General features: G+C 49.4%; 2 protein-coding genes across 2 annotated transcripts; both read left to right on the forward strand.

The window, feature by feature from the left end:
• Positions 1-925: 925 nt before the first annotated feature.
• KY384_001680 (uncharacterized protein) lies at positions 926-4,138 on the forward strand (the record flags this gene model as incomplete). Its single annotated transcript, XM_044810210.1, has 3 exons — positions 926-1,285; positions 1,332-1,507; positions 1,564-4,138. 3 exons carry the CDS (start codon positions 926-928, stop codon positions 4,136-4,138), a joined length of 3,111 nt encoding a protein of 1,036 aa, XP_044673222.1.
• Positions 4,139-4,236: 98 nt separating this feature from the next.
• Positions 4,237-8,498, forward strand: KY384_001681 (uncharacterized protein; the record flags this gene model as incomplete). The annotated part of the gene is made up of 5 exons (XM_044810211.1): positions 4,237-5,052; positions 5,109-5,205; positions 5,264-7,104; positions 7,164-7,787; positions 8,298-8,498. 5 exons carry the CDS (start codon positions 4,237-4,239, stop codon positions 8,496-8,498), a joined length of 3,579 nt encoding a protein of 1,192 aa, XP_044673223.1.
• Positions 8,499-13,137: the final 4,639 nt, after the last annotated feature.

Genomic DNA, 13,137 nt, shown 5'->3' on the forward strand with positions numbered 1-13,137 from the left:
CTGACAGGATTTCTCTGCCTTACTCCCAGCAGTCTTTCAAACGATGTCATCACAAGCAAAGCGGCACCATCTTCCGTCTGCTGTCCTGGACACTCACCCGGGTCCCGACATTCCTGTTGAACTTGCCTATCCGCAGAAGAACGTTTCGAGAGAACAGTACTGTGCTTATCACCTATTTGACACCTCCGACGCCACATCACCCCCATCTAGAATCAGACAAGCTTCGCTCTGCATGAAGAGCCTTGCATTGCGTGTGCGAGATGGGAATATAAGTGGGTATCTTGTCGGACGGTACCTGCATGAGACCCACCGAAGCGCTTCCTGGCACCGTGGCCATGGCCTATACCACGTCCCACGTACGAGGTATGGGGATCTTTCCGGACCCCAAAACCTGGAAGATCCTGGGAGTAAGCTCGTGGTGTGATAACGGGACGATCCCAACGCTTCATGCTACGGATGCCTGAAACCCGTCGGTCTCGAAATGTGTTAGTTGCCACAAAGATTTCCTATTCCAGCCGTCGAGTACTGGTTTGGGGCAAGCTTGGGTGACGTGACACATCCAGGGTCTGTGTCTAGACATACTCTTGCGGCTCTTCCAAAGCTCCTATGCAGCTTAGCTTGTTGATTTTCGTTGAGAGCAGTGTTCCTTGCTTTCTTGCTTTAGCCCAACGCTCGTCACTGATATTCTTCGTTGCCAAGCTGGTCCAATACCAACCTTCGTTTTGTCATTTTGGTCCTTTGGATAGTTTCAGATTACACGGTCAAGCATTTTCCACTCTCGTTTCTCATCCCCCCGCGAATTTCACTCGAGATACCTCCTTTTCTTTTCCCAGAGTTGTCTGAGAGCACCTTGTCCTCGATGACTATACTCGCGAAAGGATAGGTCACGTCACATGATACTAATTCTGCAGGCTCTCCCCGAAGCATGTATACCCGGTATTGGGGTGTCATTCCATACACGCTCTACCTCCTCGCTCGCCCCGCATTCCCCCTACGATATGATCCAGAGCAAGTGGCCTGGAACCTCAACACTGACCAAGATGCCGTCGATCCCGTGCAATATCGCGGAGAATGGGAAGATCACACATTTACGCCTTCACCGGACAACTGGAGGATACCCTTCTATACCGTCATGCTCGACCGCTTCGCCAACGGAGACCCAAGTAACGACAACGCCAACGGCACACAGTTTGAACATGACCCTACACAGACGTCATTACGGCATGGCGGCGATATCAAAGGACTACAGGATAGCTTGGACTACATACAAGGCATGGGAGTGAAGGTGTGTCCTACATTCATCCCGAATGATATGTCACTGACTTGTATAGGTGCTCTATCTTGCTGGCAGCCCTCATATCAATGAACCCTGGTCGGCGGATGGCTACAGTCCGGTTGACTTGACCCTGCTTGATCACCACTTCGGCACCATCGCAGAATGGCAGACCGCGATCGAAGAGGTCCACAAAAGGGGAATGTATGTGGTGTTGGACAATACAATGTCGACGTGAGTCCTTGTCTGTCACGCACTTGAGCGCAGGCTGACTATCATACGTCGCACAGTATGGGTGACCTCATTGGCTTCGAGGGCTACCTCAACACCTCCACACCATTTAACAAGCAAGAGCACAACGCATTATGGAAGTCAGATCGGAGGTACCACGATTTTGCGTTTGGCAATAACGAATTGCCCCATTGTACATACCCTAGATTCTACGGTGACGACGGGTTGGAAGTCAAGAACTTGTCCACAGAGCTGGTGGGTTGCAGGGACTCTGAATACGACCAATATGGCGAGATAGCTGCCTTTGGAAATTATCCCGAGTGGCAACGACAGATTTCGAAGTTTGCCTTCGTACAAGACCGACTTCGTGAATGGCGACCGGATGTCTTAGCGAAGATTGAGCACTTTGCCTGCATCACCTTGGCAATGTTAGATATAGACGGGTATCGCTTGGATAAAGGTCTCATGATCTCGGTCGATGCGCAAGCTCACTGGTCCGACTCCGTGAGGCAGTGTGCTGAGAAATATGGGAAGGACAACTTTTACATCTCAGGTGAAATCGTTTCGGGAAACACGTTCGGTTCAGTCTATATCGGTCGAGGGAGGTCGCCCGAGAACTACGTTACGAATGTCACTCAGGCCGTCGCCATGACGAACGAGTCCGACGACAAGTACTTCATTCGCGATCTGGGGCAGAGCGCGTTTGACGGCGCCGCTTTCCATTATACCGTGTACAGATTCTTTACGCGCTTTCTCGGTCTAGACGGAACCTTTGGCGCCGAAGGCGACCCGCCTACAGACCTGGAGGCATTCTGGTCAACCATAATCCAAACCAACGACATGATTAATGCGAACACAGGCAAATTCGATCCCAGGCATATGTATGGTGTTACAAACCAGGACGTCTTCCGTTGGCCTACTATCAAGAACGGTACCCAGAAGCAATTGCTTGGTCACTTCATCATGACAATGCTATTACCAGGCATTCCAACCTTGGTTTGGGGTGAGGAACAATCCTTCTATGTGCTGGACAGTACAGCCGGCAATTATGTATTTGGTCGGTCACCTATGACCTCGGCGCAAGCGTGGGGAATGCATGGCTGCTTCAAAGGAAATAATGAGAAATACTACCAATGGCCTCTCGACGCAGGGATCTACGGCTGTCAAGATGACAACGTCATCTTGGATCATAGAGACCCCTCGCATCCGGTCCGCAATATCATTAAGAGCTCATTTGAAATGAGGGAGAATTATCCAGTTATCCAAGATGGATTTTCACTGCGCCAGCTATCGAAACAAACCTTCAATATCTACCTCCCAGGCAGCGATGGCACCGCAACAGAGACTGGTATTTGGAGCATGGAGCGCGCTTCCCTAGATAATATCCAAAAGATCGATCAGCGGGCGTGGTTGGTCTATGGGAACGAAAACCGGAGTAAGGTATACAACTTTGACTGCAGCGATGCAGACACGGCTCTCATAGCGCCATATAACGCGACGACCGTCGTCAAAAACATGTTTTTTCCCTACGACGAGTATACCATCGAGAAAGCGAAATGGTCAAATGATAAGAACGATACGCAAGGCTGCCTACCTCTGATCCAACTCCCAGCATGGGGTTTCAAAGCATTTATTCCGAAAGACGAGTGGATAGCACCTTCGCCTGTGATTACAAGATTCTTGCCTGGTCACGACACGCGACTCCCTCCACAAGACTCAATACCAATAGAGTTTCATTTCTCTGCGTCGATGGACTGCGATCAGCTAAAGAAGTCGATCGTAATTAATTCTACGACCGCGGATGGGAAGACTGCACAAATTGATGGTGGCAGCGTTCAATGCAAGGATTTGACGTCTGTGAATGAGAATCCAATACCTTGGGTTGGCAGTGTTGAGTCTACATGGATGATTAGCGCGAATCTGGTGCAAGTATCTGAAGGCGTTCATCAAATTACTCTCAACAACGTCAGCACAAAAGACGGGTCTGCGTCTACCAAATTTGTAGACCACTTTCTTCTTCGTGTCGGCCAACCAGACAATCCATTAGTCTTTCCAAAATCTGCTAACTATAGTGCTGACCTTCTGAATGGGGACGACAAGAAACTCTACATCTCTCACAAGGCACCCGGCGCAGACCAATTTCGATACTCTTTAAACTTTGGCACCACATACAGTGACTGGGAGCCCTATAATGAAGGTGGAAACACAACTTTGGCTCCTAAGGTTTGGTCCGGGACCAAAGCGCAAGACTGGGGAGGTGAACATGTGATAGTCCAGTACTGGAGCCAACTTGCTGCAAGTAGCGCCCATATTCAGCATGGTGATCTCAAACACAAACAGCCTCGGAGATGGCCTCATCTTTGGCTGCAGGGCACCTTCAATCAGTACGGCTTTGATGCAGGGTTTGCCAACCAGATGAAAATGGGTCTTGATTCTATATGGCGCTTCAATTTCATGACAGAGTGGCCAGCAAAGACATCTCTCAATGTCTGGGGTATGAACCCTGATGGTCAACCTGATCAGACTGCGGTGTATGGTGACATCGATGGGGACTTCGTTCTCGATCGCATACCACCGCTATCCCTCATCAAGAATACAATCAATATCACTGAGGCCCCCCTTCACCATATCTAGCTTGGCAGATCGCAGTGAACGATGCCAATCTACGATACGAATTGATTCCCGTCGGATCAAGGTGGGCTCAGCTGGTTCTATACGCCCTTTTGTGGATCATGCCGATCTTGACTGGCGTTCTCGGTATCGTCCTCTTCATGAAGTCGTTCTACAGCGTCAAACTCAATAAGATCGGCATCACGGAGAAGAAAAGCTATGCCCCATATCTTCCTCTCGCAATGAGGCGCAAGCCTGCCAGGGATAGCGCGCAAACTCAGTTGACGCTCGCAAATCAAAATCCAGCTTCGGTTTCTGCACTCACACTTGCCGTGCCCGGTACGCCGCAAATGTTCCTCCCACACACCCCGGGAGCGCAAACACCTGGATCAGAAATGCCAGCCAATCCCTTGGATATAGCCGCGCCGGCGAAGCGTCGAACGGTCCTCATCGCCACTATGGAGTATGACATCGAAGACTGGGGCATCAAGATCAAGATTGGCGGACTAGGTGTCATGGCCAACCTCATGAGCAAAAACCTCGCACATCAAGATATCATCTGGGTTATCCCTTGTGTCGGCGGTGTCGAATATCCGATTGATTGCCCTGGAGAAAGCATCATCATCGCCGTTCTAGATAATCTCTACGAGGTCAAGATACAATATCACACTTTGAAAAACATTACTTACGTCTTATTGGATGCGCCCATCTTTCGGCAGCAGACGAAACAAGACCCATATCCACCCAGAATGGATGACCTAGACTCCGCTTGTTACTATTCTGCCTGGAACTCGTGCATTGCCGAGATGATGAGACGATTTCCGATCGATCTCTACCATATCAATGACTACCATGGGGCAGTGGCGCCTTTGCATCTGCTACCTAAGATTGTGCCGTGCGTGCTGAGCTTGCATAATGCAGAGTTCCAAGGTCTTTGGGTAAGCATTCTTTATATGTGATGAATTTACCAATGGCGCTTACTAACGCATCTAAGCCAATGCGGACAGAACAAGAGAGTCTTGAGGTCTGTAATGTATTCGACTTGGATCCTCACGTCGTCTCCAAATATGTCCAGTTCGGCGAAGTTTTCAGTGAGTCGTCAACAAGCCCCGTCTACGGAATTAAGGTACTGACTGCATCTTACTCTAGATCTTTTACATGCTGGGGCTAGCTACCTTCGTGTCCATCAAAAGGGCTTCGGTGCGGTTGGTGTGTCTGGTAAGTACGGCAAAAGAGCCTTTGCAAGATACCCCATTCTTTGGGGCATGAGCGACGTTGGTGCGCTTCCAAATCCTGATCCCACAGATACGGCACCTTGGAACAAAGAGCAAGTCAGGACTTCAGATATCCACGTCGATCAAGAATTGGAAGCTGCGAAGCCTGCACTCAAATTGGAGGCTCAAAAATGGGCTAAACTCAAGGAGGACCCCGAAGCCGATCTCTTCGTATTCGTCGGAAGATGGTCGATGCAAAAGGGTGTTGACTCAATCGCTGATGTCTTTCCATCCATTTTGGAGCAGAACGAACATGTCCAACTGATATGCATCGGTCCCGTCATAGACCTATACGGCGCGTTTGCGGCATTAAAGCTAGGAAGAATGATGGAAGTTTACCCCGGGCGCGTCTTCTCGAAACCAGAATTTACTCAGCTACCACCATGTATATTCAGCGGTGCAGACTTTGCACTGATGCCTAGCCGAGATGAGCCTTTTGGATTGGTCGCTGTTGAATTTGGTCGGAAAGGTGCCTTGTGCGTTGGCGCCAGGGTTGGAGGTCTTGGGCACATGCCCGGTTGGTGGTTCACGATCGAATCAACCACGACAAAGCATTTCATGCAACAATTCAAGACTGCCATTCAAGGTGCACTTGCATCAAAGCCAGACACTCGAGCGATCATGAGAGCGCGTGCCGCCAAGCAACGATTTCCTGTTGCGCAATGGGTGGAAGATCTTGAGAAGCTCCAGAACAAAGCCATCAATATTAGCGATAAGCGAAGGGTCAAAAGTTCACGGCAGAGTGTTGCTTCTTTTGTCTCGACCAACAACACACCGGTGCAGACGAGGAAGCCTACACCCACGCAAACCTGCCACGCAACGCCGGCGCATTCTCGGAATGTGAGCAGAGCAGCAAGCCCTGAGAGGGATGACATCCTTCCTGCTTTACCAAATGGAGGCTTAGGAAGTAGGCTAGGTCCAGGCAATAAGAGAAATCGGTTGAAAAAGAAGAATCCGAACGGGACGTCCTCATCAAATGTGTCTGAAGAGGAATCAGGGTATGAGAGCGGCGAAGACACGCAAAGGGGCAGAGGTCGACAACGCAAGCGCTTCTCGAGATCTCAGCTACCATCGTCTATGGCAAACCCTACCACGGCTGCAGAAGCTCCAAGTACGGACGCTAATTGGCCATTCACCAATTCGTTCCCGGTGCATTCTTCTTTGGAACCTCTACCTGCTCATATGCCAGGTGACAGCACGACAGCCTCAGCTACAGCTGTCAATACTAGGAACGTCTCGATGCTCAGTCTACCAGATATTGTGGGAGATAGAAAAGACTACAATCTACAAAACGTGTCTCCATTTTTCACCGACCCCAAGAAAGAATTCACGGATATCTTCCGGCAAAAGCTGGAGAAATTAGACGGAAAGACATCTGAAGATGCTCTTTGCATTGAAGAGTATCTGACCAAAAGCGAGAAGAAGTGGTTCGGCATGCTTCGAGCGGCAGAATTAGGAAGCAAAACTCCTTCACGAAAACCTAGCCCAGCACCCAGCAAATTCAACTCGAAACGTAATAGCGCCAATCCAGCCCAACTAGCGGATCCAGAGAAGCAACAAGTAGAGACAAGCTCTCAGGGAACACCTTCGCAGTCGAAGGACGACCCATTTGATGAGTTCCTCCTGGGTGATAATTACAAGCCACCGACAGGACTGAAACATATCCTCAGAGTGAAGATCGGAGACTGGCCTATCTACTCTATTCTCCTTGCATTAGTAAGTTGCCCTGATTTCCCAATCTTCACTATGATCAAAGTCGCTGACCTCGTACGCAGGGCCAGATTCTCGCCGCAAACTCCTATCAAATAACCCTCCTCACGGGCTCCGTCGGCCAACCTGCCAGCAAACTCTACACCGTCGCTTCCATTTACCTCGCCTCCTCAATCCTTTGGTGGCTCCTCTACCGCCGCTTCGCAACTCTCTATGTCCTGTCCGCCCCATTCATCCTCTACGGTTTCGCCTTCCTCCTCATCGGCGTTGCCCCCCTCGGCCCCTCCTTCAACGCCCGGGGCTGGATCCAGAACGTAGCCACGGGCCTGTACGCAGTCGCCAGTTCCTCCGGCTCTATCTACTTCGCCGTAAACTTTGGCGACGAGGGCGGAGCGCCCGTCACGGCGTGGACGTATCGAGCGTGTGTCATTCAAGGCACACAGCAAATATACGTCGTAGCGCTGTGGTTCTGGGGCAGTCAGTTGACGAAGAGTACTGCGGCGGGTCAGATGGGGAAGACTGGCGCTAGCGCAAACAAGTTGGTCATTATTCCTGTTGGGGTGGCGCTAGCGTGCTTGATGTGGGCGATTGGTGTGATCCTCTTCATCGGACTACCGAAGTACTACCGTCAAGCGCCCGGCAATATCCCTTCGTTCTACTCCAGCCTCTTCAAGAGGAAGATCATAGGCGTAAGTTCCTGCCCTTCCCTTCCCTCCCCTCCCCTTACCCACTCTCAAAAACATCCCATCACTAACCCCCAGCCCCTCCCAGTGGTTCTTCCTCACCGTCTTCCTCCAAAACTACTTCCTCTCCGCCCCCTACGGCCGCAACTGGCTCTACCTCTGGTCCTCCCCCGCCACCCCGGCCTGGACCATCACCCTCCTCATCTTCGCCTTCTTCATCGCCATCTGGGCCCTCTTCCTCTACGCCTTCTCCCTCCTCTCAAACTCCCACTCCTGGATCCTGCCCATCTTCGCCATGGGCCTCGGCGCCCCCGCTGGGCCCAACTCCTCTGGTCAACCTCAAACATCGGCGCTTCCCTCCCCTGGGCCGGTGGACCGCTCGCGTCCGCTTTGGCGGGCCGCGCACTGTGGCTTTGGCTTGGCGTTCTGGATGCCTTGCAGGGTGTGGGGTTTGGCATGGTGTTACTGCAGACGCTGACGAGGTTTCATGTGCTGTTTACGCTGTTGGCGGCGCAGGTGCTGGGGTCTGTGGCGACGATTTTGGCGAGGGCGACTAGTCCGAATAAGATTGGGCCCGGGGATGTTTTCCCGGATTTTAGTAGCGATATTGGGGATGGGCTTGGGAAGGCGTGGTTTTGGGTTGGCTTGGGCAGTCAGCTGATCATTCCCGTGGGGTTCTTTTGGTGGTTTCGGAAGGAGCAGTTGAGTAAACCTTAGCGTTGTGTGGGTGCAGGTGGAGGTGGAGGAGGAAGGTGGGAGGGGGAAATGGTAATATGGAATGTAACGATGAAGTAACGGAACAGGACGGGATGGTCTTTACAAGCGGCATGGGCACGGGAACGGAAATGGAAATGGGAAAAGTCTTATTAATGATACCACTACAGCAGTCCTAGAAAAAAGACATAGACATACGTACTAATGGTAATGCTAATGATCGAAGCGAACGCCGCTTTCGTTCTTCAAAAAACCAGCTCTATCTCTATTTTGATCTCATCTCGACATACGTTACATAACTCAGCGAAGCCTCTGGCGTTCTACCCCATCCCGTTTTCTGCACATCGCTGACCGGCTGACGGTACTCTCTTTATGAAAGATATGCTTTTTGACACAATCATATCTGGGGTTTTCAGAAGTCTGACATCAAATCCCTGCATATTGACGTCGTTAAAGTCCGTTTGGAAGTCTGTGCAATCGAGATGTTTGCGTTTTCTGACAGTTGGGCAACAGCTTGCTCTTATAGATAAGGGTGAGGTGAGGTGAGGGGAGAAAAGTATGTCAACAACCTTGATGAGGTTAAGGGTTGTAGTCTATTCGCATACTAATGAAGCAGGCTGATTCACATGCAATTCTCCTCTCGGGTGCGGGTTGTGTCATGGAGAGGGAAGGATGGAGAGGGATGTGGGTGAAGAATTAACTGCAAATTTTCTTATTTACCAGTGCATTGGTGGTGTTGCGTCTCATCCTAATCCCAGTCCCACTAGTTCCTTCCTTTTCTTTTGTCAATGAAAGTAAGCCCCCCTTCCCACCCTTTTCCCCCCCCCCCCCCCCCACTCCCATTCTACTCTTCACTTAGCGTCCTTCACCCTGTTCTAAATACACTTCCCCACAAGGATATCGCCCTCGCCAGATTGATTTGGAAAGCACGCAAGTCCGAAGCAGCAATCCGAGTTCAAAGTGCTGCATTTGTCGCCTGCTTGGCCGCATTCCTCTGCTTCTGGGAGAGGGTTGGCGTGCAGAAATTTTGCTGAGAGGAGGAGAAGGAGGGAGAGGGAGAGGGGGGCGATGTGCTTCATGGTCGTTGGGTTTAGGGGGCTGAGAGTGGATAGTTGGTTTTTGAAAGGGGGGCGGTAGGTTTGATAAAGGGATAAAGATGAAAGATGGTTTGAGTCTTAGGTGGAAAATTTTTAAGTAAGGAGAGAATGCGTGGATGATGGATGATATTATGAGGAAGAGGGAGAGCAAGGGAGAAGGGAGGTTTTATGGCTTCTCTTTGGTGGGGAGGGGGGAACCGAACATCAATTCAAAGTGGCGACCACCGGATAATGGGACGTGCATGATGCCGAAATCCTCCGTCTACCTAGTACCTTGTCTTCCCTTGCCGATCGAGAAAGAAAGGGTCATCGATCTGACAAGATGCCCCCTTTACCCTTTGCTTCTATTAGAATTCGATAAAATACGACTTAAAAAACCCTCAGGGAGGGATAACGCTTAGGAAATACATTATTAATAGATAGACTATAATCAGTCCTTCTTTCTACTGTTTAAAAAAGTGGACTTTTAGGGTAAGTAATTTATTATCCAATTTGCTATAGCGAAAAAGCTCGGTACTCACGAGTCAGACGACCTTTTGGAAGAAGAGGGGAAAAAGATTCTTGCTTGTGGTTATCCGATAGGCTTTGAGTTACTATCCTCCTCGTCCTTCCCTCGCCTTCCGAAAAAAGCAAACAGTCTCCAGCTTCATCCACAACTTCACTATCTGACACACTGCCCTTGTCCCTTTTAACCCGAGGTAAATGGGTAACCTTGAAGTTCTCAACTCATCTTGCTAGGTGCAACACCACAAACTTGGGGACCACCACCACCAAAAACACCACCAAAACCACCCAAGCACGTATACCCCTTGCAACAATAGTGTTTACCGTCACCACAAAAGGCAAGTGCTTTGCCGCATTGCTCTGCTTCTGGGAGAGGGCTGGCGTGTAGGATCGTAGCTGATAGGAAGAGGATCAGGGCGAGGGGGGCGATATGCTTCATAGTTAAGGTAAGGGGTTGAGAGTAGTATAGTTGGCTTTTGAGAGGGGGTAGAAGGAGGAGGAGGGGCGTTGATAAGAGGATCAAGTTTAAAGGGGATTTGATTCTTAGGCGGAATATTGATGGTGAGGGGATTATGTATGTGATGGATGATATTATAGGGAAAGGGGGAGATAGAAAGGAAGAAGGAGGAAGGGGGGTTGGTAACCCCTCTTATTGCACAGAACGTCGATTCAATTTGGCTACTGCACAAAGGGACGTCGTAATGCCGAAATCCTGCGTCTACCTAGCCCTTGTCTTCGCTTGCGGATCGAGAAAGAAGGGTCATGAATCTGACTAGAGCGACAAGATGCCCTCTCCCCCCCTCTCCCCTCTTCTATTAGATCTCGATCAGGTACGAACTGAAAAATTCGGACCGAGGGCGATGCGTAGGAAATACATCACTAGCAGGTAGACCATGACCGGCACTTCTTTTCCCCTCTTAAAAAAAGTGGACTTTTGGCTTCTTCACAGTCCGATTTGCTCCAGTGGAAGAACCCGGTGTTCGCGAGTCAGACGACCTCTTGAATAAGGGGGAAGGAAGCTGGCTTATGATTATCCAATGGATTCTGAGTTGAGGGAAGGGGGCAACATCGGACATCAAGAGCGCTACAGTGTTAGTGCAAGGAGTGTTTCGATAGGACCAATTTCTCCGTTGTGGCTGTCACACCTCTTTCGTCGTGACCTTGGATGTCAGAATGTATGTTCTTGTCCTGATGTAATCTTTTTGGGCGTATTTCGAGGAATGAATATGCTCTCTGTTGAAGAAGAGCATTATGTCATTCTTGTAAATACTTTGCTGAAATGAGCACGTAGCCTTTTTCGGCGTATCAAAACTATCATACTCTGCTCTACACATACATCACTGTGTAAGGCTAGTAGAAACAATGTAATGAGTGTCCTTCTTTAGATATCCCTCCTTACCCATCATAATCGTTATTCAGTAATGACAGTGCTGGTAGTGTTCATGCCGCAGACTTCCGTCTCTCATCTCCTACTTCAATCTTCCTCGTTTCCCCCTCCCCTGCTGAGAAAAGCGAACAACCTCTAGCTTCATCCACAACTTCACTATCCTAAACATTGTCTTTGTCCCTCTTAATCCAGCGTGACTGTGTAACCTCGAAGTCCCTCAACTCATCTTGCCAGATGTATCAACACAAACCCCAAGACTAAGGCCTGGTCCAAAACTTTCTCCGAAGCACTCATAACCCTTGCAGCAAGGCTGTTGACCGGTTACGCAAACGCTACCTAGTTCGCTGCATTCCTCTGCTTCTGGAAGAGGACTAGCGTATAGGCACTTGGCCGATAGGAGGAATAATATAGAGAGGGAGAGGTTCATGATATGCTTCATAACTAGTCTATCAGCGATATATATGGCTTCAATGTTGTTGAAAGGTGGATAGAGGTTTGATTTGAAATTCAATAGAGGTAATATCGGTGGATGATAGATGATATTTTGTTTCTAGGAAGGAGCAAAGCGGGACTTTAATAGTTCCTTTCACAGCACTACACCTCCTTAAAACTGACTACCGGATGATGGGATGTCATTATGCAATACAGAAGTTCACTGTATGCAGATTTACTCTTCGCTTGCGGACCGGGAACGGGGCCGTGAATCGGGGAATTGTCAGCTCTCAAAGCTAAAATGACAACGTAACCCCCTCCCCTCTGCTCCAACGCGAGGCAGGATTGTTGAGAATCCCTAGAAGAGGGTGTGATACATCAGTAGCATATGAACTATGATCTGCAGTTCTTTTCCCGTTTGGATTTGGATGTTCACCGCCCGAGTGTCTCCAGCACCACGGATATGCTTAGTGCTTCTAGGTCAGACGATAATCTAACTTGCGATTATTTGAAAGATTACATGTCGACTACAATTGAGCCCGGTTGATACACATGTCACATCATCGTCGGGTAAAGGTTGAATTGTGTTGTGGGACGAATAGAAAATGACATGGAGGAATATGAGCGGAGAAATAAACGGTAAGTTGCATCCGTATTTGTGATAATTGGTTTCAGGGCTAAAGTGGCAGTGGCAGACATAATCCTCTTATAGCACTGTGTAAGGCTATCAAAAGATATGAAATGAGCGTCCTTTTTTAGATATGCCTTCTTCCTTACTCATCGTAATCATTATACAACAATGAGAGCGCTGGTAGTGTTGATGCACTAGACTTCCGTCGCCCATCTCCTACCATAATCATAACATTCTCCCCCCCTTCCCCCTGCGGCTCTCGGAAAAACGCAAACCACTCCCAGCCTCATCCATACCTGCACCGTTAATAAATCATCCACGTCCCTCCTCCGTACTCGCTGTTCCTCAAGCCGTCTTTTTCTTCAAGCAAATCCCCGTGTTCCCCGCTGTCTTGAAGCAATGATGATCTTTGCAGCAATCATCTGGATTGACGGTGCAAGGTCGATCTTGTTTGACGCATTCCTTTGGTTGTAAGAGAGGGCTCGCATGAAGGATACTAGCTGATAGCAAGAGAAATAGGGGAAGGGCTGCGACACCCTTCATGATTAGCCTATTGAGAGCGATGTGTTTGGCTTTGAGGTTGTTGAAAAG

Source organism: Bacidia gigantensis (genome assembly GCF_019456465.1).
Source record: "Bacidia gigantensis strain McMullin 20006 chromosome Unknown contig_132, whole genome shotgun sequence".
Lineage (NCBI taxonomy): Eukaryota > Fungi > Ascomycota > Lecanoromycetes > Lecanorales > Ramalinaceae > Bacidia > Bacidia gigantensis.